The 23,660-nt window shown below is 62.6% G+C and overlaps 1 protein-coding gene across 4 annotated transcripts in view; it reads left to right on the forward strand.

Moving 5' to 3' along the window:
* Window positions 1-16,823: 16,823 nt before the first annotated feature.
* The window catches only part of MOB2 (MOB kinase activator 2), a 74,758-nt gene continuing 67,921 nt past the window's right edge, over window positions 16,824-23,660 (forward strand). The window contains exon 1 of one of the 4 annotated variants that reach the window (XM_030331365.1): window positions 16,824-16,923. In XM_030331365.1, coding sequence (XP_030187225.1) covers window positions 16,907-16,923 — 17 coding nt within the window. In that variant the 5' untranslated portion in view covers window positions 16,824-16,906. Of the gene's footprint in view, window positions 16,924-18,383; window positions 19,663-21,235; window positions 21,460-23,660 lie in introns of those variants that run through there. The other 3 variants (XM_030331367.1, XM_030331368.1, XM_030331361.1) reach the window with 3 other exon arrangements.

A 23,660-nucleotide genomic window follows, 5' to 3' on the forward strand; every position in this document is an offset into this window, starting at 1 on the left:
CCTCTCTGGGGGCTGCCAGAGGAGGCAGGGTCCTTGAGTCCAGCATCCTAGGAGCCCTCAAGAGGCTGAAAGCTAGAAGCCTTGGGCTGCCGCTAAAGCAAGGCTATTTTTAGCTCAAGAACATCTATTTATAAGTCTGGCAGCCCCTTGGAGTCAATAAAACCAGGACTGGAAGAAAGCTGTCTCAAGCACCGCGTGGTCTCTCCCACTCTCCTTAAGGCAGGAGAGCACCTGCAGGTACAGGAGGCAGGGTGATGGGGCCTCTCCCAGGCTGGCCGGCTGGGGCACAGAAGGCCAGAGGACACTGGGGGGGGGGGGGGGGTGCATAAGAATTCAAGCGGGGTGGGGGACGCCTTTTGCCAAGTTGACCAGGCAAGGGGAGGTCAACTTGCCCAAGAGCTGAGCCAAGCAGGTAGTGAGGCCAGACTGGAACACCGGTGGGCTGGCCTCCACCTGCTCTTGGCCACACGGCCCAGTGCCCATCACAAGGGGTCTTTTGTAAACACTGGGCGTCCTGCCGGCTTCTGCCTCTTGCTCCCCTGCCTCCCTAGGTCAAGAGCTTCAGGCTCTTGATGGGTCTTGGGTGGGTAAGTAGACTGGTCAGTAAAGGGTTGCTTTGTGTGGGTCTGGGACCGTGGGTTGTGATGCTTTCGGCCAGGGGTACCCGGGGCCGTCACCTGGCCCACACTGCTTGGTGGCCCCCACACACCTTTCCCCCACGGGGCCAGGGCTGTGGCCACACCGGCCCTGCCAGTCCTTACGATGACCACAGGACACACCTCAGCAGCAGCCATAGGGGCCCTTGGAGGAACACTTACTGCCCACAGGTCCTGGCAGGTGCACACACACACCTGGGGCCACACGGCAAGGTCACGGGGAGAGAGGGAGGCAGCGTCTCTAACTTTTTGGGGTTGAGGGTGGCGGCTGGGGTTTCTGGAGTGGTCAGTTATCAAGGTCACCCAGGGCTTTCTAGAGGGAACTTCACGGGTGGGGCGGCCTGGCTCTGGCTCTTTATCGAGTTGTGTAGCTGGCAATGTGCTTATGTGAGATGGGTGTCTCTGAAGTGAATGCCTCGGCAGTGAAAGGCTTAATGCCAGGCACTTAGATTAACAATCAGAAAAGCTACTCATCGGGCACTTATGCTACAGGGGTGGATGGGTGGGTGGGTTAAATGGTTGGGCAGATGGGTGAATAGGGGTATACGGGTGGATGGATAGATGGATAGATGAGTGGATGGATAGATGGATAGATGGATAGATGTACGGATGTACGGATGGATGGGTAAAAGGGAAGACGGATGGGTGGACGGGTGGACAGCAGGTTGACGGATGGGTAAACGGGAGGCAGCAAGAAGGAGGGAAAGAAGGTAGGTGAGTAGTAACATGACATGGTGCACTTCTGCTGGTCTACCTGATATTAGAGCTGGGTGCTAACCTTCATTCTACCTCCAGATTGTATGCAGGCTTCTAGTCCTTGCTTATAGAAGATGGGCAGTAAGTGTCCAATGTAAAACCCACAGCTCAGAGCCGGAGACTACTGTATAGACCCAGTTCAACCCTCCCCGAGGCCCAAGGAGGCGTTAGAAGAGAGACAACCGGCCCAAAATGGAGTCACCTGTGCTAAGCTCCCAACCAGCAAACAAGACTTAACATCTAACCCGACTGCACTTTCAGCCCCTCCCAGGAGTGAACTCAGTCTGGAATTTCCTGGTCAGCGCCAGTGAGGTCATCTGCCGGATCAGACCCCTCCCTTCCTGAAACAATCCACTCGTTCAACCTCCTTGTCCCCTCCAGCCCTTCTGCCCAGAAAAACCTTCCATTCTATACAACTCCTCAGAGCTTCTTTCTACCTGCTAGGTGGGGTGTTGCCCAATTCATGAATCTTTGTATGAAGCTGATTCCACCTTCAAATTTATCCAGTCGAATTTTGTGTTTTAGCAAAGGGAACTGACATTCCGACGTCCCCAGAGTTGGGCCAGAGTTGGGGTAGGCTGTTTCCTGATCTCTGGGTGCCACTCATCCCAGCTAGCAGTCCCTGGAGGTGTCCTGAATGGGGCCAGCCTCAGTGGCCCCTCAGGCCCCTTCCAGCTCAGACCCTGCTTCTGAGGCTCAGACCTGAGGGTCTTAGAGGAGGGGAAGCTTGAAGCTGGTTCTCAGGAAGGTGGGGGGCTGGCCTCTGAAAGCCAGGTTGGATTTGGAGCTGTGTGTAGAGGGGACAATGCAGCCAGACCACAGAGAAAGGGTGGGGTGGGGCTGCATGCTTCAGCGGGGCGGAAGCTGACTGCCTCTGGCCAATGGGTCCAATGGGAGGTGCAGTGCGAGGCTCAGAATACCGGTGGGAGGGGGTGTTGGGAGGTTGACCTGTTCTCCAGAAAAGTGGTCCTTCCTGAGAAGCCATGGGGCCTCCAAGGGTCAGAAAAAATGGAAACTGTCAGGGGCGCCTGGATGACTCAGTCGGTTAAGCGTCCGACTTCAGCTCGGGTCGTGATCTCACGGTTTGTGGGTTCAAGCCCCATCCAGCTCTGCGGTTCAGAGCCTGCTTGGGATTCTCTCTCTCTCTCTCTCTCTCTCTCTCTCTCTCTCTCTCTCTCCCCCCCTCCGTCTCTCTGCCCCCCCAATCGAGCTTTCTGTCTCTCTCAAAATAAATAAACTCTTAAAAAAATGGAAACTGGCAGTTGGGTCCCATTCTCCAGAAAGGGTGCTGGACAGACAGGCCGACTGCCAGTGGAACTTCACAGGGTGTGTCTTGTGCACCTAGCATGAGCACTCGGGAAACAGTTCTCCCTCTGTGGAGGGGCTCCTTCAGCCAACCCCCCAGAGTAATCTCAGCCTTCGGTGGTGGGGGGGGGGGCGGTGGCTAGGCTGACAAGACAGTCCCAGGGCCTCCTCCCGGCCCTGGGGTTGGGGTGTCTCCAGATAGAAGGTCATCCCTGAAGGAGTGGCCAGGCTTTGACAAGGGTGCTGATAGCTTGATGAAGGCAAGGGGACGGGAGTGGTTCCCCAGAGGACAGACCCGAGGCAGGCAGGCAGGAGGGCACCAGGCTGAGATGCAGGGGCCAGTGCCCAGAACCTGAGGAAGCCTTGGTGGGCTGGGGAAGGACAGTGCCCCATGCCAGAAAACCACACAGGCCACAGGGCAGGGTGATGCCAGGGGCAGGCCTTTGCCAACCGGGCAGGTGCCTGGAGAGCCCCTCTAGCCTTCCAAACCGAGCAAATCTTCCAAGGACCATGTTCCTGGGGAGCACCAGGGGAAGGAAGGGCTGGGGCGGGGCCTCAGGAAGAAGAGCGGTGGGCGGCGCGGGACCCCGGGACCCCGTACATCGGACGGGACTAGAACACACTGGCCTTCGGAGGAGGGGCCTTCATTCCGGAGGGAAGAGGCAGAGGCCATGGCGGGCTGCCCTGTGCAGCCCGGTGGGAGGCTGCACCCCTTTTCTTTGCAAACACCAAAGGTGAAACCAGAGAGGCAAAGGCCTTTCCTCAGGGCAGCCCAGCGGGGTAGTTCTGGGACCGAAGTTAAAGTTGCCCCCTTGCCGCGCCACCCCTGCCCCCATCTCGAATGAGGGGGCTGTCTCCCCCAAGCCTCTGCCTCGGGTGCTGCCGCGCCCAAGGTGGGATCCGCCACACCCGGGGCACTCACGCACACCTGGGACAGCCCGGGGCCCAGCAGGCCAGGTAGCTGCCCAGGCGGGGGTGGTGGCACCCTTGGCTTGGGGCCGGCGGAGCCACTCAGCCTGACGCAATTGGCGGACGTAGCTATAAATAGCCAAGGAGAGCTTGAAATAGAAGTGGGGAAGAGAAGGGGGAGGGGGCCGGACTCCTGGAGCCGGTGGAGGGGAGAAAAGGCCACAGCGCCGGAAGCCCGGAGGAGGAAGACAAAGCCGGGTCCTAGAGCGCCCCCCCCCACCCAGCCCGTCTCAGGGGGTTTTGCGCACAGAAGCAGCTGGGGAAGAAGGGTGGAGTCAAGAACCCCGCCGGCCCAGGGCAGGGGGTGGCGACCGAGGGCCACAGCCCCCGCTGCCTGTCCCAGGTGGAGATTGGACCCTCTTGATGCCTAACGGGACGGGATCCGTGCCCCTCCTTCCTCTCCCCCTCCCCAGTTTAGCCCCTGACCCAGGAGCCCCTTCCAGCACCCCTCACACAGCTCCAGGGACTGAACTAGTCTGCCCAGGAGGGGGCTCCACTAGGCGTCCCGTGCTTGCAACGTGGACCCCCAACGTGCTCTGGGCTCAGAGGCAGGAGGACCTGTCCAAGGTCACGCTGGGCTGATGCCGAGCGGGGATCTTTTCTCTCTTCCACCTGTTTATTTGGGGGGTCGGGGGACTTAGTCCAAGACGGGGAACCACAGGCCTGCAGGGCTGAACCCCCACATGAGGCCCAGAGGTGGAAGGGAGAAACCCAGGGCCTGCTCTCTGCACTCCCGCCCCTCCCCGTGCTCTCTGCCCAGGTTCCTGCCCCAGGACACCCCCCGCCACGCGCCCGCCCCTCTCTCTCCGATCTGTTGGTCAGCCTTGGGGAGGAGCGTGGGCAGGCTGGCGGCCGGGTGGCAGGCGTTAGGGCTGATAAAGAACGAGGGGACGTCGCAGGCGCAGCAGATCAGGCCTCTCCGCGAGTGGGCCCTAACGGGAAACTGCAGGAGGGGCAGGCTGGGGTGGGCGAGGCGGCGCTCGGCCCTCACCTCTCCGGCAGGTGGTTGGCTGCCCACCCCTCCCCGAAGCCGAGGACCCAGTTGGAGAAGGGGGCAGCCGCTCCGCCAGGGGGAGGACGGGAGCGGTCCCGGCGGCGCGGGCGGGGCCGCTGGGATGAACGGTGACGTCAGCCCAGGTGAAGGGCCGCTCGGGGCCTGGCAGCTGGCGCGGAAGCAGCCGGCCTCTGGTCCTGGGCTCCCAGGGAGCGCCCCCACCGCACTCCGGCCCCCGGTCCTCTTCCCTAGAGGCCCGATCCCACCCCCCCCTCCCCGCGCCCGCACTGCCCCCCCGCAGCCCGGGCTCCGAGGGTCGAGAGGTTGGGCGCGGTGGGGGCCCGCACCGCCCGCGATGAGCTCACACGGGAAGGGCCGCGCCCACTCCTGGACGCCCGCCCGCCAGGCCGGCCGCGGCGCCCTTCATCCTCAAAGAGTCGCGCGGGTGCTCCCAGGGCTCCCCCCCCCCCCGCCCCCGCCTCCGCCTCCGCCTCCGCCTCCGCCTCCGCGCGCCCTCGTCGGCCCCGCTAAGAGCGCAGGGCGGGCGCGCAGAGCACCTGCTCGGCGTGGGAGCCCGAGGCCCGCGCGCCCCCACCCCGCGCTCCAGTCCTGGCCCCGGGGGGCCGAGCACCTGCTGGGCAGGGCGGCGAGCGTCCCCCCAGAGGGTGCCTTTCAGACCCGGGGTCGCAGCGTGCGTTCCTCGGATCTGGCCCCGCGGGCCACCCTCCTCGCGCTCCCGGAGCCGGGAGGGCCGACGGCAGCCCGGCAGCGCCATCTGCTGCCTGCGCCCGCCAAGAGGGGGCGGCCGGGCTGCCAGCCGAGTAGCCCCCAGCCTGTGCACATCCCACCTGTGTGGGGGGCGGGGGGTTGGGTCTCCAGCGGCCTTGAGCCCCGAGGCTCCCACCCGCCCTCTTCTGAGGGCCTCGCCTCGTCCCAGCCTCAACTGCCCTTGAGCGGCTCTGGGGCTCCGGGCCCCACAGGAAGGTCAGCCACACCCGTGGCTCCCGGGACACTCGTGCAGTCGACTGCCCCAGCTGTATCACCAGTCAGATTTCATCCTCGACCTTCAGACCAGGAAATGCCAACACCGGCTGGATCTCAACACCTCCAACTCTCTTCCCTGCCCCAGCCCTCACCCCTGCAGCTCTAGTAAGCAGTACTGGCTATTGTTCTTGACTCTTACCTGCCTCACCACCACCCCCCCAGCCTCTGCACCTCTCACTGTGGTTCCACCTGCCGCCACCCCCACCCACCCATCCTCCAGGGCTGTCTACAAAGCACCCTCCTTTTCTCTTCCTAGAAGGTGCCCCTGCCCTGGTCTGCCAGCATATTCCATGCCCTCAGCGGCCTCACCCGGTCCTAGATGCGTGGCCTTGCTAGGGTCCCCTCCTTGGTGAGGGGACACACAGTGCCCCCCTCCGTTGGGGGCTTGCCTCTGTCCCCCACTGTCCAGCAGAGTCGCCAACTCTGCCCCCACTCTCCATGGGATTCTCCCTATGTCTATGTCCAAATGTCCCCTTTCTGTAAGGACACCAGTCATGAGATTAGGATGCACTGTAATCTTATCTTAACTAATTTCATCTGTAAAGGCCCTAGTTCCCAGTCAGTTCACATTCTGGGGTCCTGGGGGTCAGGCTCACGCATATCTTTTGTGGGAGGGACACAAACCAGCTTATAACAAGGGTCAGTGGAGGGAGGGAGTTACCCACGTGCACTTCAGGACCACCAGGGTGAGGCCACTCAGCCCTCTCTCGCGGCCCTGCCCAGCAGCCTGCCCTGGGCACAAGGCTCTGTAGCAGCGGGTCTGCAGAGCGGCCTCCAGGGCTGACTGGTGACTTTGCAGACCAGAGCAGGAGAGACGTTGATCAGGAAAGCCATCAGGGGCCATCTGGCTCAGGGCTTCTCACCCGGACCCTTTCAGGGTCACCTGGCAGCATCTTTGCATGTCGATCCCTGGGCCCCACCCTGACCCCTAAAGTCAGACTCTAGGTGGGGGGGCAGGCATCTGTGTTCCCAAAGTTCCTCCAGGGAGTTTGCTGTGCTAATTGACGGGGGGACCTAGCATTGGGACCCCTAATCTAGTGGTTCTCACCCATCTGATGGAGGGGATGAGGGGTGAACCCGAGCTGGTTAATGGCAGGCCCAGGAGGAAGGCCATCTCTTGCTCCCTCCCAGGCCTGATCCTTCCACTACCACTTGCCCAGGGCCATCATCTAGGGACCCTCAGCCTGCCCTGCCCCAACCAACCCTTGGACTGGAGCTCGGGAGGGCGTGGAATAGATGATGAGGGGGAGGAGCCTTGGGAATGGAGCGGCCCCTACCTCTGGCCTCAGGCACCTGCACATTCTGCTTGCTGGTCGGAGCCCAAAGCCACCCAGTAAGGGAGGGTTAGGGAGCGGTCGCGTGGGAACCCCTGAAAGGGGTGGGTGAGAGGCAGTGAGACCCTCTGTGGTCCCTGTCAGCTTGTTCACCCTCTTCCTCCCCCTCGGGAGGAAGCCCCAACCGGAGAGGGGCTGAGGGGCGGCTTTTAAGGCCCCGCTGAGGTCTTTGAGCAGGAGGCCCAGCCATCCCCGCAGTGGCCAAAGCTGCAGCCCCAAACTGGGGACAGAGCTAGCACCCTGCTGTTCCAGCTCCCTCCAAGGCACCCCCCCCCCCCAGGCCTCCCGGGGCACAAGGCTCCCACCAGGACGGCCTCTGCCACACCGGGCCCGGCTCCTAGCTCTTGGCTGCTGCCAGTGGGGTCCGCATCGGCCCCAGGCCTCCTGAAGAACTCAGCTGGCCCGGCCAGCGCCCAGCCCTGTCCATGGGCCTCAGGGGCCCAGTGGGAAAGGCAGTGGAGCAGAGCTGGTGGCCTCCTCTACGACTGTGAGTGAGAATCCATGTCCGGCCTGGCTCCACCAACTCCTCACCGAGCCACCCGGGCAAGTGCCCCCTCGCCGGGCCTCTTGTGTCAGCCCACGAGATGGGAGTGGGGGCAGGGAGAGATTTCGCTGCCTTACTTTTCTGCTCCCACCTTGTGTGCATTTTTTGGGTTTACTAACAAGTACTGGGCCCACTGCATAAAAGAGACCCTTCAGCCCCCCAAGTTCCCCCGCCCCCCCCAAGTCCCCCACCCCTGCCCTCATACAAATGGCAGATGAGTGGCAGGGGCCATGTGGCATGCCACCGCAGTGAATCCACGGTTCCTGTGACAGGGAACGTGCAAAGATGCCGCCACTTGAAGGAAATAGTGCCTGGAGAAGGGGCATCTGACAGAGGCCTTGAGGGATGAGCAGGAGTTCTCTAGAAGGAAGGCATTGCAGAGAGATGGAACAGCATGTGCAAACTTCTATAATGTGACAGAGCATACTGGTTCGGCCACACAGGTCTTTATTGACCTGGCATCTGCCCTGGGTCAGGTGCTCTTTGGGCTACAAAGCGGGGTTAGTGTGGGGAGAAGAATGGGGCTGGGTCAGCCCCTGAGGGTGAAGAGAGCCGACCAGGCCGACACCTCAGAAGGGTTGCTGGTGAGGCTGGCACCGCAGATCCAGGAAGGAGTGGCGGTTCTCCCACTGGGTAGAGGTGGCAGGCTGGGTGGCGGGCACAGACCAAAGGGCAGTTCCTAACCCAGCAGGCCAGAGGCCGCCCTGCTCCCAGGTATGGCCTGCAGGTGACCCTGTGGGGTTGGGTCCTCAAGGGGCAAACCTGAGTGGTCTCCACCTGCTGCCTGCCAGGTACTCTGTCCACGTGAGGTGGGGCGGGAGCTGGCAGAAGGGCCTCACCTGTATCTGGAAAGACAGTTCTGAGGATGGCTGGGGATGCTGAGAGAGAATGGGCATGATGGTGTGCGTGGGGGGTGACACTTCCTACCAGGCATTGGGGACAGCGGGTCACGGCTTGGCCTGGGGAAATCCTGCCACCCTTCCACTCTTGCCGCCTGCTCTTGCGGGGGCTCCCCTGGGCCCTGTCTTCCAACCCCGGCCCCTCTTGAGCCTGCTCTGGTGGCTGGAGAAGATCCTGCTGGGGTCAGGGCACCCCCAGCCCCTGGACTGCCTCCTCCCCTTTCCTGGAAATAGAGGAAGATGGGGTTCCTCCCAGCACTTCGCCCCACCCTGGCCTCTGGCAGGGGCGGGAGGGGGGGGGACCCCAGGAGGCGGGGCCGGATGGGGACCTCTCCAAAGGCCAAAGCGGGGCAGGGGCAGGACCCGCCAGGAGGAGAGGCGGAGGCCGGCCAGGGCCAGGACCTGCTGGGACCTCCGGGCCAGCGCTGGGGGAAGGCTGAAGATCAGCGCTGGGGCAAGTCGGACAGGCAAAAACACTGCAGATTCGTCTTCTTTTGAAAAACTGGGAGACCTGGCGAGGCTCGGCCTGGGGTCCTTGGCAGCAATAGCCAGTGGGAGATCATCTGGATCTTGGGGGCCTTTGCTGATGGGACAGGGGAGCCAGGAGAAACTCACCTTCTTGAGGTCATTTCTTGCCGTCCTGAGCTGGACGGCAGAACAAACAATAAAATGGAAAACGTCCCCGTCTGCGGGAGAAAGTCTACCCGATATTCAGGCCTGTGAAGGCAGGACACGTTCTCCGTGCTTAGTCTTCTGCCGCGGAGGGTCCAGGAAGAGGGAGGTCTTCTAGGAGTGAAGGTCCAGGGAGAGCCGAGGTTAGCAGCACCTTTGAAAATCCCAACAGGTGGGGCACCTGGGTGGCTCAGTCGGTTAAGTGGTTAAGCGGTTAAGCGGCCGACTCCAGCTCAGGTCACGATCTCACAGCTCGTGATTTCGAGCCCCGCGTCGGGCTCTGTGCTGACAGCTCGGAGCCTGGGGCTGCTTCGGATTCTGTGTCTCCCTCTCTCTCTGTCCCTCCTCCGCTCATGCTCTGTCTCTCTCTGTCTCAAAAATAAATAAACATTAAAAAAAATTAAAGAAAATCCCGACGGGAGATTCAAGCGAGTGGAATTCAAGTGATTCACCATTTGGGTGGGGAAAGTTCCAAGTCCCGCCTTAACGATTCATTCCTTAAAAAAAGAAGCTTGCCTGTCACCTCAGAAGTTGGTGGTTAGTTAATGACAAGTCACATCTAGATTAATGACACTCGGCAAATCTATAAGTCTTTGGGGACTTCCAGAGTCCCATCTAAATCCCAGGGCAAGCATGTCATATGTGACGAAGGAACCACCCTTGTTACGGGCTGAACTGTGTACCCCAGAAGAGGCATGTGGGTGTCCCAACCCCCGGACCCTGTGAATATGACTTTATTTGGAAATAGGGTCTTTGCAAGATAAGACACGGTCATTAGGGTGGCCCTGACCCGATGGCCGGTGTCCATATGCAAAGAGGGAAGTTTGGACTCAGACACAGAACCCACGCAGGAGGAAGGCGGTGTGGAGAGGGCGGCAGAGAGAGGAGCGGGTGGTCCGCAAGCCAGGGGGTGCTGGCAGTCACCAGACATGCAAGGAAGATCCTGCTGGCACCTCGATTCCGACTCCCGGGCCCCAGGACTGTGGAGCCATGCACTCCCATGGTTTTAAGCCACCCAGTCTGTGGCCGTTTATTACAGCAGCCATAGGAAACTGACACAGCCTCCCACCAAAATCCGAATTTGTTTTTTTCCTAAAGGTTGGATCTCCAGCCAGAAGTCCCAAAGTGACAGCCAGTATCCTGGGGGGAGGGGGTGGCTGGCACATCATCTGAACTCAAGCATAACGATGAGACTTCGGACGGTGAAGAAAACACGAGAAGTCCTTCATTCGAAAGGTCCCACCCTTCTTTAGGTGCCGGATGCCCTCAGGTGAATAAGCAAGGTGGATTCCGGGAGGGAGCGGAGGCACCGGCTGGCGCTGGTTCTCCGTGGGTGCCCGCTGGCCGAAGCTGTGAGCAGGGACGTTGCAGTCACCTGCACGTTCCAGGATGGAGGAGGAGGAAGGAGACCTGGGAATGCCAGGGGGGAGGGGGGAGGGGGACAGACCCGCCTGGGACCTCAGGCGTCCCAGGGTGTCACCTGGGCCAGCGTGCTGAGCCACACCTGTAAGAGAGGTCCCTGAGGGCCCCCGCCTGGGGGGGTAGCGACGGGGTACACGGAGCACGAGCCTGGTGCCTGGCTGGTGGCGAGCACCCCGGAAGCGATCCCAGGTGATATCGGTTATTGGCGTCCCTGTCGCTACCTTGGCCCTGAGCCCTGGCCGCCCCACGGGCCCCAAGTCCTCTCCCTTGGCACCTAAGCCAAGTGCACCACCAAGGGGCTTCCTGCTTTCTGCAGGGGGAGGGCGCTGAAGCCACTGTCGCCCAACACCCAGGGAGGAGAGCCCCGCTGGGAAGCAGGGCACAGTGGGAAGATGGGGGGCTTGGGAGCAGAAGGTTCTGGGATCCCATCCCCCTTGGGCCGTCCCCGCCCCTCGAGGAGCCTCAGTCTCCTGCCTGACGACCACCGCCCAGACGCCGTGGGGTTTAAGCGAAGGAGCGCGTACAGGGCAAGCTGGCCCGCTGTGGGTCTGCAGGAGGGCGTCTCGGTGTTTGCTGAGGGCTTAGGAGGGTTGATGCCGCAGGAAAGACACAGCGGCCACCCACCACGGAAGCGCTCATGGGACTGGCTTCCTGAGTACCCTTCCCAAAGTGTCCCCCCCCCCCCCAGGCCAGCTCTCAGACAAGCAAACGCTGACCCTCTGGGATGGTGGGAACGGAAGGGGCTGCCGCAACCAGCCTGCCACCCACCGCCCCGGCCCCCGCTGCCCCTGCACTGCCGTCGCGCACCCTCAGCCTTACTTGGGACTGTACCCGGCACAGGAACCCGCTCAGGAGGCAAGAGGGAGCCATTGTTCTCCGGCCTCCAGAGTGGAGGAGAATGTGTGTCACGAGGCGCGCCCCGTGCCAAGGCCTCCTGGCGGGGCGGCCAAGCACAGGGAGGGGGTGCCTGGACCGACCCAGGCTGTGGGCAGGGGCCCGGTGGAGGGCAGTGAGTGAGCCCGAGGGACAGACAGGGTCAGTCCAGACAGAGGCAGTGAAAGAGGAGGGAGGGACCACGGGTCAGCCGTTGAGCAGAGACCCCGCTTTCCTCTGAGACTAGGCCGCGCGTTCACGCTTCTGCTACAGGTGTCAGCCTCCACCCGCAACAGGACCATTTCCCTGGGGGGGGGGGGAGGAGTTCCTGCCGGTCCTCATCTAGAGCAAAGCAGAATTGGGCAAATTCTGTCTCCCAGCCCAGGAGCTCCCGGCTGGCACGGCCCCTTGGAATCTGGGCAGAAGGTGGGTGCCTGGTGGAAAAGGTGAGGTTGTGGACTGGAGCCTGTATGAGTAAGAAAGGAACACAAACTGGGCAGCTTAACATGACAGAAATTCATTGTCCCACAGTTCTGGAAATCGGAGCCCCCGAGTCTTTCGGGCGGGCAGGGCTGGTTCCTCCCAAGGCTGTGAACGAGGGTCCGGCCCGGGCTTCCCCCGCCTCGTCCTCCCCTGTGTCCTCACGCTGCCTTCCTAACCCTCTGCTCCCGCTTCCTCCCTTTTTATAAGGACACCTGTCATACTGGATTAGGTGCCCACCCTCGTCTCTGTGTCCTCATCTGAACTAATTTAATCTGCAATTACTCTCTCTACAGGGAAGGTCCCATCCTGTGGTCGTGGGGGCAGGGGACACCCAGCATTCTTTGTCCCTATCATCGGTGTTATTGTGTCTGACGTATTATATGTCTCATTTGTTCCCATTGACTGTCGGCTCTCAATAGCCTGTAAGCTCCATGGGGGTAGATTCTTGTCTGCTTTGTCTGCCCACCGTATTCTGAGCACCTTACGAGCGCCCGGCATATACTTGGCACTCAGTACTTATTTGCCAAATGAATGAAGGAATGAATGGAAAGAAGGAAGAACAGATTGAAAATCCTACAAGTCCGGGGTGCCTGGGTGGCTCAGTCGGTTAAGCGTCCGACTTCAGCTCAGGTCACGATCTCGCAGTTCATGGCTTCGAGCCCCGCGTCGGGCTCTGTGCTGACAACTGGGAGCCTGGAGCCTGCTTCGGATTCTGTGTCTCCCTCTCTCTCTGCCCCTCCTCTGTTCACAGCTGTCTCTCTCTCTCTCTCTCTCTCAAAAATAAATACACATTAAAAAAAAAAAGAAAGAAAATCCTACAGGTCCACCTCCTGCTTAAATAGACCGCAAGCAGGGCTTTGTGGCCAGAGAAGTCACAGAGGGGCATGCCACCGCCCAAGACCTGAAGGACACAGACAGCGAGGTTCCTGTCATTCTCATCCTCTCCCCGCCCGCGCAGGAGGTGGAGGGGTGTCGGTGATGGACAGTGTGCTTGCAAGTTTAAAAGACACGACTCCAACCGCGGCTGTCCTTCGAGGTGTGGTGTCCTTCCCGGAGCAGGTCGGCACATTTGTTACGCAGCTACGGGTCTCACGGACGCGACGCGCCCCGCCTCAGAGCAGCGCGCTGTCCTGTGGCCAGACCAGCAGTGTGCCCCTGCCTTCATGCCGCGGGGTCAGATCGTCTCCTGTTTTCCATCCCAGTTTGGTCCGCGCAGATTCTGACCGTCTCGGCACGCCTCAGGGTCTCACACCATTCCACCGGATGATGGCTTCATGCCAATAGGCCGTGGAGCCCAGGACTTGGTGACATTTCGGGGGTTCAGTGGTCTGGGAATGTCAAGATATCCCCTGCAAAGTGGAGGACAAATCTTTACGCCTTGATCACCGTAACGACAGGAAGAAGACGGACATCCGGACGAGGGTATCAATTAGGTAATTGCCTTTTACTTCAAGTAACGGCAACAGGGAAGAACAGTGACGTAATCAAGAGTTTTTCCATTAAAAGGAGTCCAGAGGCAAGAAGTTCGGGACTGCTGTGGGGGTCCCAGAGCGGAAGTGGGAACCCCATTCCGTCCCGCTCCTCTGCCGCCTGGTCCTGGCAAGCGCTAATGGAAGAGAGAGATGGGGGGGTCCGGGTTTTGGAGCAAAGCCATGTCACCTGAAAAAATAAATGGCGATTCTTTGAGATGCAAGTTTTGGCTTGCCACCGGGCACAATTCAAAGTGTACATCAGACGGTGGGGGGGGGGGGTGTCACACGACCATGCGATCTGAGCTGCCCATTAGGGACTGGGTGACACGGGCCGTAAAGTGGGGTGTGCCTAGCCATGCGCCATCATCAAGGGAAAGGGGATTGACCTTGAGCCCAGGTAAATTGCCAGGAGCAGGTAGGCCACACTCCCCATAGGCCTGGTCACACCTGCCCGCTTCCGCACCTCCAGCCTGCACCGGTGAGCTCGCGAAGTTTCCTATGACACATGTGGCAAGGGTTACTCCCATTTCTCCAGCAAAGACGCTGAGTCCCGGGGACATTAAGCAACGTGTCCAAGTCACCCGGCGGGTTCGAGGAAGAGCCGGGGTCTGACTTCCGGACTACCGAGGGGACGAGGGGAGGTAGACGGCCGGTACACGGCGGGGGCGGGAAGGAAGACGATGTGACCGCAGCCCCTCCCAGGACTCCCATGCCCGGGAGGGGGGGAGCCGGTGGGCGGAAGACGGCGGTGGCGCGAGGCCGGCGGGGTCAGCGGGAGCGCGGAGTCCTCGGGGATGGCGGTCTAGGTCGTCGCACCAGGCGGAGGTGCAGCCTGACGAGGGGCTGGCGGAGGGCAGGGTCGTGAGAGTGGGCCACGGCCACCCGTCGGGTCGCAGAGATGAGGTCCCCGCGCGGGGCTGCGTGTCCTTCCTTTCCGAGATATGACGGGCTCGGCGACTCTCCTCTTCTGCCATCTGTCTCCTCCCTACTTCAGTGGTTGTCGGTGGCCAGGGTTGCACACGACGCAGGGGCGTTACGGCCGCAGAGCGCGCCTTTCTCCCCCTGTCAGCAGCCTGGGCGCGGGGACAACGCGGTTAGGGCGAAGCCTCGGGCCTCCCCTCCGGGGTCCTCCCTCGGCAGGCGGGGCGCGCCCCCCATCCAGAAGCGTCCGGCCCTTGGCTCAGCCGAGGCGCGGGAGCGGGAGCGGGAGCGGGGCGACCCCGGCCGGCCGCCCCTGGGCCCCGTGCGGCCACCCCGCCGTCCCCGCCGGCCCTTCCTTCGCAGGGGGGGGGGGAGGCAGCCGTGCCAGGCGGGGGTCCCGCGGGCCGTCGGCCACTGTCACCCCCACAACGGCGGAGGACGGCGGCTCGCCCGAGTCGCCCGCGACCCGACCCCGTCTTCTGGCTCCGCGTTCTTAGCGGCAGCCGCCCCCGCCCCCCGACGTGGCCCCGGCTGGCTCCGGTGCCTCGGGCATCGCGCCCCTGCACAAGCCCCGGGCGCCCCGGCACCTCTCTTCGGAGCCTTCTGGAAGGGAAGCCCGCGGCCTCCCGGGTTTCCCCGTCACGGTGACCTCAACACGACCCTGGCCTCCCGCTGCCGCAAGGGACGCTGGGAGGACACGGGGTCGCCGGCGGCCCGCGGCTCTGGGGACGGCGGGACAGCGGGGGCTCACCAGGCCGGTCGCCTGGTCCCAGAAGCCGCCCCCCACCCCGCCCCCGCGCCCGCCCCCGCCCCCGGCCGCGCCGCGAGCTGCCCCTGTCCCCCCACCCCCACCCCCCGGGGCTCCCCTTTCCCTCAGACCCCCCTGCGGGCGACGGCGGGGGGGGGGGTGGGGACCCGTCTGACGCGTGAACCGTCGCGTCCGCAGGGACCGCAAGGTGGCATCAGGGGACCTGAGGGGAAGGGACTTGGGGGGGCGGGTCCTCTGACAGTGGGAGGGGCTGCTTCCCTCGGGCCTGGAGGAGGTCGGTCCCAGTGCAGGGGGACATCCGGGGTTGTGAGGGGACATCCGGGTGTGAGGGGACATCCATGGTGTGAGGGGACATCCAGGTGTGAGGGGACACCCGGGTGTGAGGGGACATCCGGGGGTGTGAGGGGACACCCGGGTGTGAGGGGACATCCGGGTGTGAGGGGACATCCGGGGTTGTGAGGGGACAGCCGGGGTTGTGAGAGGACAGCCGGGGTTGTGAGGGGACATCTGTGGTGTGAGGGGACATCCGGGGGTGTGAGGGGACATCCGGGGGTGAGGGGACATCCGGGGTTGTGAGGGGACATCCGGGGGTGAGGGGACATCTGTGGTGTGAGGGGACATCCGGGGGTGTGAGGGGACATCCGGGGGTGAGGGGACATCCATGGTGTGAGGGGACATCCGGGTGTGAGGGGACATCCGGGTGTGAGGGGACATCCGGGGTTGTGAGGGGACAGCCGGGGTTGTGAGAGGACAGCCGGGGTGTGAGGGGACATCTGGGGTTGTGAGGGGACATCCGGGGTTGTGAGGGGACATCCGGGGTTGTGAGGGGATATCTGGGTGTGTGAGGGGACATCCGGGGGTTAGGGGACATCCCGGGTTGTGAGGGGACATCCGGGTGCGAGGGGACATCCGGGTGCGAGGGGACATCCGGGGTGTGAGGGGACAGCCGGGGTTGTGAGGGGACATCTGGGAGTATGAGGGGACATCCGGTGTGAGGACATCTGGGGGTGTGAGGGGACATCCGGGGGTGAGGGGACATCCGGGGGTGCGGGGACACCCCGGGTTGTGAGGGGACATCTGTGGTGTGAGGGGACATCTGTGATGTGGGGGAACATCCAGGCCTGTGAGGTGATATCCGGGGTGTGAGGGGACAGCCGGGGTGTGAGGGGACAGCCGGGTGTGAGGGGACATCCGGGTGTGGGGGACATCCGGGGTTGTGAGGGGACAGCCGGGGTTGTGAGGGGACATCCGGGTGTGGGGGACATCCGGGGTTGTGAGGGGACAGCCGGGGTTGTGAGGGGACATCTGGGAGTATGAGGGGACATCCGGTGTGAGGGGACATCTGGGTGTGTGAGGGGACATCCGGGGGTGAGGGACACCTGAGATGTGAGGGGACATCTGGGGTGTGAACGGACCGTCCGTGGCGTGAGGGGACGGTCTGTGATGTGGGGGAACATCCGGGCCTGTGAGGTGATATCCGAGGTGTGAGGGGACATCCGGGGTGTGACAGGACATCCTGGGGCGTGTGATTAACTGTCCCGCAGTAGGGAGCGGGGCGTCGAGGCCGCCCTCCGCCCCCATCCCCCGCCACGCCCCGCGCCGGCTCCCTGGCTGGGCGGGCCTGGCCTAGAAGCCGCCGGGACTACGCGTCCCAGCAGGCGGCGCGCGGCGCGTCACTTCCGGCGGCGCCCGCGGCGCGCGTGTGGGAGTGTGCGAGCGAGTGTTTACTTCCGGCCGCCGCCGCCGCCGCGGGCTGAGGGCCGAGCGTGTCGGGCGGCGGGCCCCGAGCAGCCATGGACTGGCTCATGGGGTGAGTGGGGCGGCGGGGCAGGCGGGCCGGGGCGGCGGGGCGCGCTGCGGGCGGCACGGGGTCGGGGCGGCGGGCCCGGGCGCGGCGGGCCGGCCGGGCGAGGGGCGTCTCCTCGGGGACGGGGCGGCGGACGGGAGCTGCCGGCCGCGGGGCTGCGGCGGCGGCGGCGGCCGGCCCGGGCGGGACGGACAGGCGCCCGCCCCCGGTGACCAGCGCAGGTCCGGCGGCCGCGGCTCGCCGCTGGGCGGGGGAGGGGGGGTTGGGGGAGCGGCCGGGGCTGCTCTCGCCGGCCGCCGCGGGGAGCCGGCCGTGGAAGAAAGAAGTGTGTCGCCGGTCGGGGACGCTCCGCGGGGGAGGGGGCGGCGGGCACAGCGGGCCCACCCCCCCCCCCGTGCTGGCGCGTCCGCCGGCGGCGGGGCCCGGGCGGCGGGGGCCGGAGGGCGGGGTGCGGAGCAGGGCGGTCCGGGCGGTGGCGGCGGCGGCACGCTGGCCTTCCGTCCCGCCGGCCCTGCGCGCGGCTGGAAACCCGGGAAGCACAGCGTGGCGTCGTGTCCAGAAGTTGCTCTCCCCGAAGCGAGCTCGGGTGAAAACTTTTTTGTTTTTGAGGAACGAGAGGGGCGGGTACTTCTCACCCGGTGGCGCGGCCCTCGTGCGTCCCCGCCCGACGCTCCTAGCGCCCCCGCCCCCGCCCCGCCGCCCCCGGGGGCTGGGCTGGCAGCGCGCAGGTGGAGGTGCCCGGCCGACCCCGCAGACCCGGCAGGGGGGCGAATGGTCTTCGTGTCCGAGTCCGCGCAGGGCCGGGGGTGGCGGGGTGGGGCGGGGGCCGGCGTGCCCCTGCCCGGCCCGCAGGTTGGCCGCGCGGGCCAGTGACGGGGAGACCGGCGGAGGTGGGCACGGGAGGGATGGATCCAGAGGCCAAAGAGAAGTTCGAGCTCGGCAGGGGAAGGCCTGGGCCCAGAGGGCAGGGCTCGGGCCGCGTGGGGGCGGCGCAGGGGGGGGGGCGCTCCACTGGCCGCCTGGACAGGCCGGCCTCCGTCCTGCGCCTGCTGCTTGGCGGCGGTGTGCCTTCACGCCGTCAGGTCACGTCTCCAGACCTGCTTTTCTAACGCCGCCCGGGACCTGGAAACGGCAGCGCTCGCGGGCCAGGTCCGGGGAGGTAGACCGAGGCGGCGGAGAAGAGCGCTTGGCGCGGGGCTGGGCACTGGCGACCGTGGGCTGCCGGCAGGACGGGGATGCGTTTTGTGGGGGGCCTTTGTACCCCACAGGCGCGGAGGGTCGAGGGCAGGCGGCCGCGTTTGCTTATTTGGACCCTCGGACGCTCTCTGCGTGGATAGGCCGCCCCGCGGCGCTTCAGGGAGTGGACGGTTGATGGGCCGAGTTGACTTCCCGGCGCCGCGGCCGCAGGGCCGGTCCGAGCGTGGGGTTGTTGAGGGAGCGGCCGACTGTCTCGTCGTCTGCGTGGGATCGCTCGGCGCGCCGGCCCACACGGAGCGGGTCCTCCGTGCTGAACACCTGCCGGCAGGCGGTCTTTTAAACCGAGTTCCGTGCTTTGTGCCCCTTCAGTCGTCGCGGCCAACGTCCAGAAGCTGACCACAGTGAGGCTAACCGGGCACTGTTCTCGAGGCCCTGGGCGAGACTGCAGCCGGGGCGGGGGCGCAGCGAGGTCAGCGGAGCCCTCGCCTGCTGGGTCCACGTGCTGCAGGAAGAGCGCGCTGAAAGGGACGGGGCCTTAGGAAGGGCAGGAGCGTTTCCTGCCGCCTGGCTGTGAGACCGGCGGTTCCGAGAGGACCCTAGAGGTCTCGGCAGAGGGACTCGGACGGGGTCTGGTTATCTGTGCGTGTGCGTTTTCAGTTTAGTGGACTGTGTATCGGAGGTGGTGAATCAGAAGTTCTTCAGCAGTTCCTTAACCGCGGACCTCCCGCCCCTTTAAAGAAAAGTGGCGCGGTTTCAGTTGTCACGCAGTGACGTCCCTCCAGAGCTGGTCATCCTAGGACGTGAGAGCTGGGAGGGCCCGGTGCCCTCTGCCCCTCCCGCACGTTTACTGAGCACCTGCTGTGGAAAAGGAGGATGCCGAGGCCTTGGCTTTCCAGCTGCAGAGGGAGTGAGCAGCCCGGACCCCAGGTGGCCCTCCCGCTGGTCTCTCCTGGAGGTGAGCCCGCCCACGGCAGGTGAAGAAGCTTGTCCTGCCAGGCACCTTCTGCGTGCTCAGTGCCGCGGCTTTAGTTGCCCATTAGGCCTTTCTCTGGTTTTCAACCTGGAAGAATTGAGGAACTGTGTTATTTTTTACCGTTCCTTGATATTTTTCTTAATTCACACCATTATCAACCAGCTAGTCTGAACTGCAGTTCTCTTCTTATGTTTTAAACAGTTTTTCTTCCTTTTTAAGAAAGTTTCTTTGCGATGGTTCATCTCGGGTGACAAAGCGTGGACTCAACTGTAGTGGCAAGCACCGCTCCCGCCCTCTGTGCTGGCAGCTGTCACGGGCGGAGCAGCCAACGGACGTACTTGTCTGTCACAGAAAGCGCGCTGCTGAGTAACACCGGCGGCCTTATCTGAGGAAAGGGAGGTCTTGCCGGAAACCTGCCGCGGGAAGTTGAGAACAACGCCAGCGTGTCACGACTTGCCGTCGGAGTTCGCTGGGACTCAACTTGGAGAAGAGTTTTGCGACGCGTAGCTTGCCTCCGTGTGTTTTACTGCACGTTTCCTCTGCTCGGCGTGGAGCTGGCTCGTGAGCTAGGCGTAGAGTAACTTTTCTTTCTTTTTTTAAAGAGTAATTTCTGACTTGAGAAGGGTCACCGCTTCTCGTGTGGCTGCCTCTTAAGTCCTTGGCGATCTCCGTCCTGGACAGTTGATGACGGGGAAGGAAGCGAGCTCCAGAAGAGACGCTGCGTGAGCTATGTCAGATTCCGCATGGTCCCAGACAGTGAGGAGCCCTACACATAGTGGGGAGTGGTTTGGGGGAAAACTTTTGTCTTAACTGGCAGTGACGGGCATTTGTGAGTGGACAGTAAGAGTGCAGTTTAGTTTTTACCCGACAGAAAGCACAGTCCAGAAGCTTCTGAGTATCTGGGAATGTAGAAGAGGAAATGCACTTCCTCCCACTTCTGAGTGGGGGGAGCACCTCAGCCCTCCCGCTGGTCGTGGGCGAGGCCGACGGGGTGAAGTTTGCAGGGACATGCCCGCCCTCCACCCTGCAGACTGGGCCCGGAGCCAGGGCAGGGGCAGGCGCACACCAGCCCCCTTCCTGGGGCTGTGGCCGCCCTGTTGTTCTTCGAGCGGCGGATGAGGTGGGTGACGTCCGTAGCTCAGAGCTCTCCGGCTCTGGCAGGAGATCCGCCTCTGGTGTTGGCAGTTTAACGCAGACCACGATGGAAGTTGGCGCTCCTGGTCAGCCAGCAGGCATTTCTAGATGGCCACGGGGCTTTCTGGCCTGTCTGGCTTGGCCTTCGGAATCTTGTGCTCAGTTGGAGGAGATAATTCCTGTGTACGTGTACCTATGCAGGATTTGAATGGGGTGTTGATGACTTTTTCTTTGCACTTTGGCTCATGGGACGACTGGCCTGGGACTGACCACCAGATCTGATCGTGTGGACACCCAGACTGGACTTGCCTGAGTCGCCAGGCTTTTTTTTTGTTTTAACAGCCTCATCGAGGTATAATTTACACGGCGTAGAGTTTCCTTGTTTTAAGTGCACAATTGGGTGACTTTCAGTGAAAGCACAGAGCAGTGTAGCCATCAGCACAGCTCGGTATGCCAGTGTTGCCATCGCCCCGAAGGAGCCTCGTGACCATCGGCGGTCACTCCCCTTTCCCAGCCCTGGGTAGTCACTGACTGACTTCCTCTAGATCCGCCTGTTCTGAGCGTCTCCCGTAAGTGGAATCACAACACGTGGTCTTTTGTGGCTCTTCACTTAAGCGTAACGTTTAAAAGTTTGCTCACGCTGTGCGTGGATCAACCATCAGTCCTTTTCACGGCCAGGTGACATTCTGGGGTACGGAGATACGCACACTTTGCTTCTCTGTCGGTGGTCTGGGTTGTTCCCACTGTTGGTCGATCGTGAGTGATGCTGCGGTGACCCAGCCTTTTCTGACAGTGAGTTGGGCCACTTCCTCAGCTGAGGTTACCTTCGGGTCCTGACGGCATCCACTGTCCGCTGTGGGCCGGGCCCTGTGCTTCCGAGATCAAGGAGACAGTCTTTGCTTTGTCAGGCTGGGAGAGGAGGGCCGCGGACACTGGTGACCCAGCGTGGAGGGGTGAAAGAAGTAGAGCTGGGGTGGGGGGCCAGGCCGGGAGGGTGGCTCAGAGCAGGGGAGCTCATATGGGGAGATGCGTAGGAATTTTCCAAGCAGAAAGGAAGGACTGTGGCCCGGGCGTGTGCAAAGGCACGGAGGCATCGACGGAAAAGCTGTCTTCCAGCTGGTGACCCCCTCGGAAGCTGTGGTCGTGGAGCTTCCAGGAACGGCCGCGGTACAGACGGCTCCACCTGGGCGGCTGTTTGGGCCCGGGCTTGCCGAACTTCTTGGCTGCGGCCGCTGGTGCGTTCAGATTCCCGTTAACACGAACCCCTTTGTGGGGTGAGCCCGTGCACCTGGGTGCTCTCAGCGGCGCCTCGTTTCTCATTTGTCCTCCCGCTTGGGGTATCCCCTGGGAGCTTTGCAGGGAGCGTCCCAGCAGCTGTGCCTCTGCGGGGAGACGGGACGCGCACTCACCAGTGGCGCTGCAGACAGGCTCTGCCGGCGACGGGGGTTGTGGCCTGGGAGGGCCCCGGGCCACCCTGGTGGACGCTGCTCTTCCCACTAGGTGCCACCGCCTGGTGCTTGCTCACCAAGGCCTCTTCCCCAGAACCCAGAAAAGCCAGACAGCACTGGGGGCGGGGGAAGGGGGGGCTGGCTGCCAGGCCTTGTCAGGAGCTGGCGGTGGCTTGGGAGGGGCTCACTTGGTACAACGGGGCTGTTGTTCGCTCTAAGGCCTGCCGTGGGAGGGAGCTGTGTGGTTCGGGAAGGTGGGTGCCGGGGGCCTCGGCGGGGGTGCCTGTGCCGGTGTTCCTGTGGTCGCGGTGTCTCCTGCTTCGTCCTGGGAACCGACAGGCTCTTGGCTTTGTCGTGAATGTGCTCGTGTGCCCTGTGAGGTGCTCGGTGAGGCGCTCTCTGCACTTTTTGGGCACATGGATGCTGGGAGCTAGTCAGGGAGCTGGTCTCGGGCCCCGCCCGTGACTTGTGTGTGTGCCTTTCCTCCCGTCAGTGTCAGCCTGTCCGGAAAAGGAGGTGGCGCATGCTGTTCCTGTCCGACTTGGCAGGAGTGCCGCCCTTCTTTGTCTCCCGTGTTTGTTTTTCTTCCAGGACAGGACTGCTCCTGGCTGGGCACGCCCACCGGCGCCGGGAGCTGCTCTGTAGAACAGTGCGTGGAGACGTGGACGTAGGAAGAGGTGAAACCAAGGAGTGAACTGTGGAGGCCTAAAGAGGAGAGAGGGAGGTGCTGGGTGGGGTGTCCAGGCCACGTATGAGCTGTGGCACTGTTCCTGTGTAGAGCCATGTGGCTTTGGGCGGTGACCGCATTCACGTTGTCACCTTCTGGTTCCTTTCTCTTTGAAGACGGTTTCCTTTGCTAGCTCGAGAGAGCTGACAGTGCATGGCTGCTGGGGTGGGACATACTCTCCTCCTTCCTGCAGCTGTTCCTGGGCACATCCCTGGGAGAGCGGGGTGCGTAGTTACAACCTGTCGCACCTTTTTGTTTGTTTGTTTGCTTGTTGGGGATGTCGTTGCTGAGTTGGGTCATGGTGGTGACTTTTGGTGTTAGTTGAGCATTTCTGTGTAGGGTGAGGGCAGGGAGCTCCCGCAGGGGCACGCACCTTCTCCCCCAAAAGGCAGGCTGACCGTTGGCAAGCAGGGAGGTGTGCCCTCGTTCCCCTTAGGGTCAGGGGACCTCTCCCCTCCAGCCTTTGCACCAGGCTGGCCCTGGGCTGGCAGACTGTTCTCTCCCAGAGAGTGGCGCCTCTGGAGTCCCGTGGTCTCGGGGCTCGGCCTGCACTGCCCGTGCTCACCAAAGTGGCCAGCCCCCCCACTTCACTGGCTGTGTCCTTCAAGGCCAGCAGGGAGACCCTCCCCAACCCCAAATGGCTTACTGGTCTGACCCCCAGCAGTAATGTGGGTGGCTTAGCCAGGTTGTGGATGTGTGGCCCACATCCAGTCCTGGGGTCCAGTGGACTTGGCCCCATCGTGCCAGGTAAATGTGTCTCTTTTCTTGGGCTTTGGGTGGTGTCTGTTGCTGTGAAATCAACCCCAGAACTTAGTGGCTCCGAACAAGGACCACCATTTCTCTCAACTCTGGGTTGATGGGTGGGGCCTCAGTTTCCCCATGTGGCCTCTCTGCACGTGGACTCTGGAGCAGCATTCTCAAACTTTTTGGTCTCAGGCTCCCCTTACATTCTTAAAAATTATTGGGTTTAGGGGTGCCTCAGCCGGTTAAGTGTCTGACTTTGGCTCAGGTCACGATCTCACGGTTTGTGAGTTCAAGCCCCGTGTCGGGCTCAGTGCTGACAGCTCGGAGCCTGGAGCCTGCTTCGGATTTGGTGCCTCCCTCTGTCTCTGTCCCTCCCCTGCTCGTGCTCTGTCTCTCAAAAATAAATAAACCTTGGAAAAAAATGATTGGAGTTATATGGGCTGTAGCTAACAATATTTACGTATTAGCAAATAAAATAAATTTACGATATTCTTTAATTCACTTAAAGAGACTAGTA

Source organism: Lynx canadensis, chromosome D1, assembly GCF_007474595.2.
Source record: "Lynx canadensis isolate LIC74 chromosome D1, mLynCan4.pri.v2, whole genome shotgun sequence".
NCBI lineage: Eukaryota > Metazoa > Chordata > Mammalia > Carnivora > Felidae > Lynx > Lynx canadensis.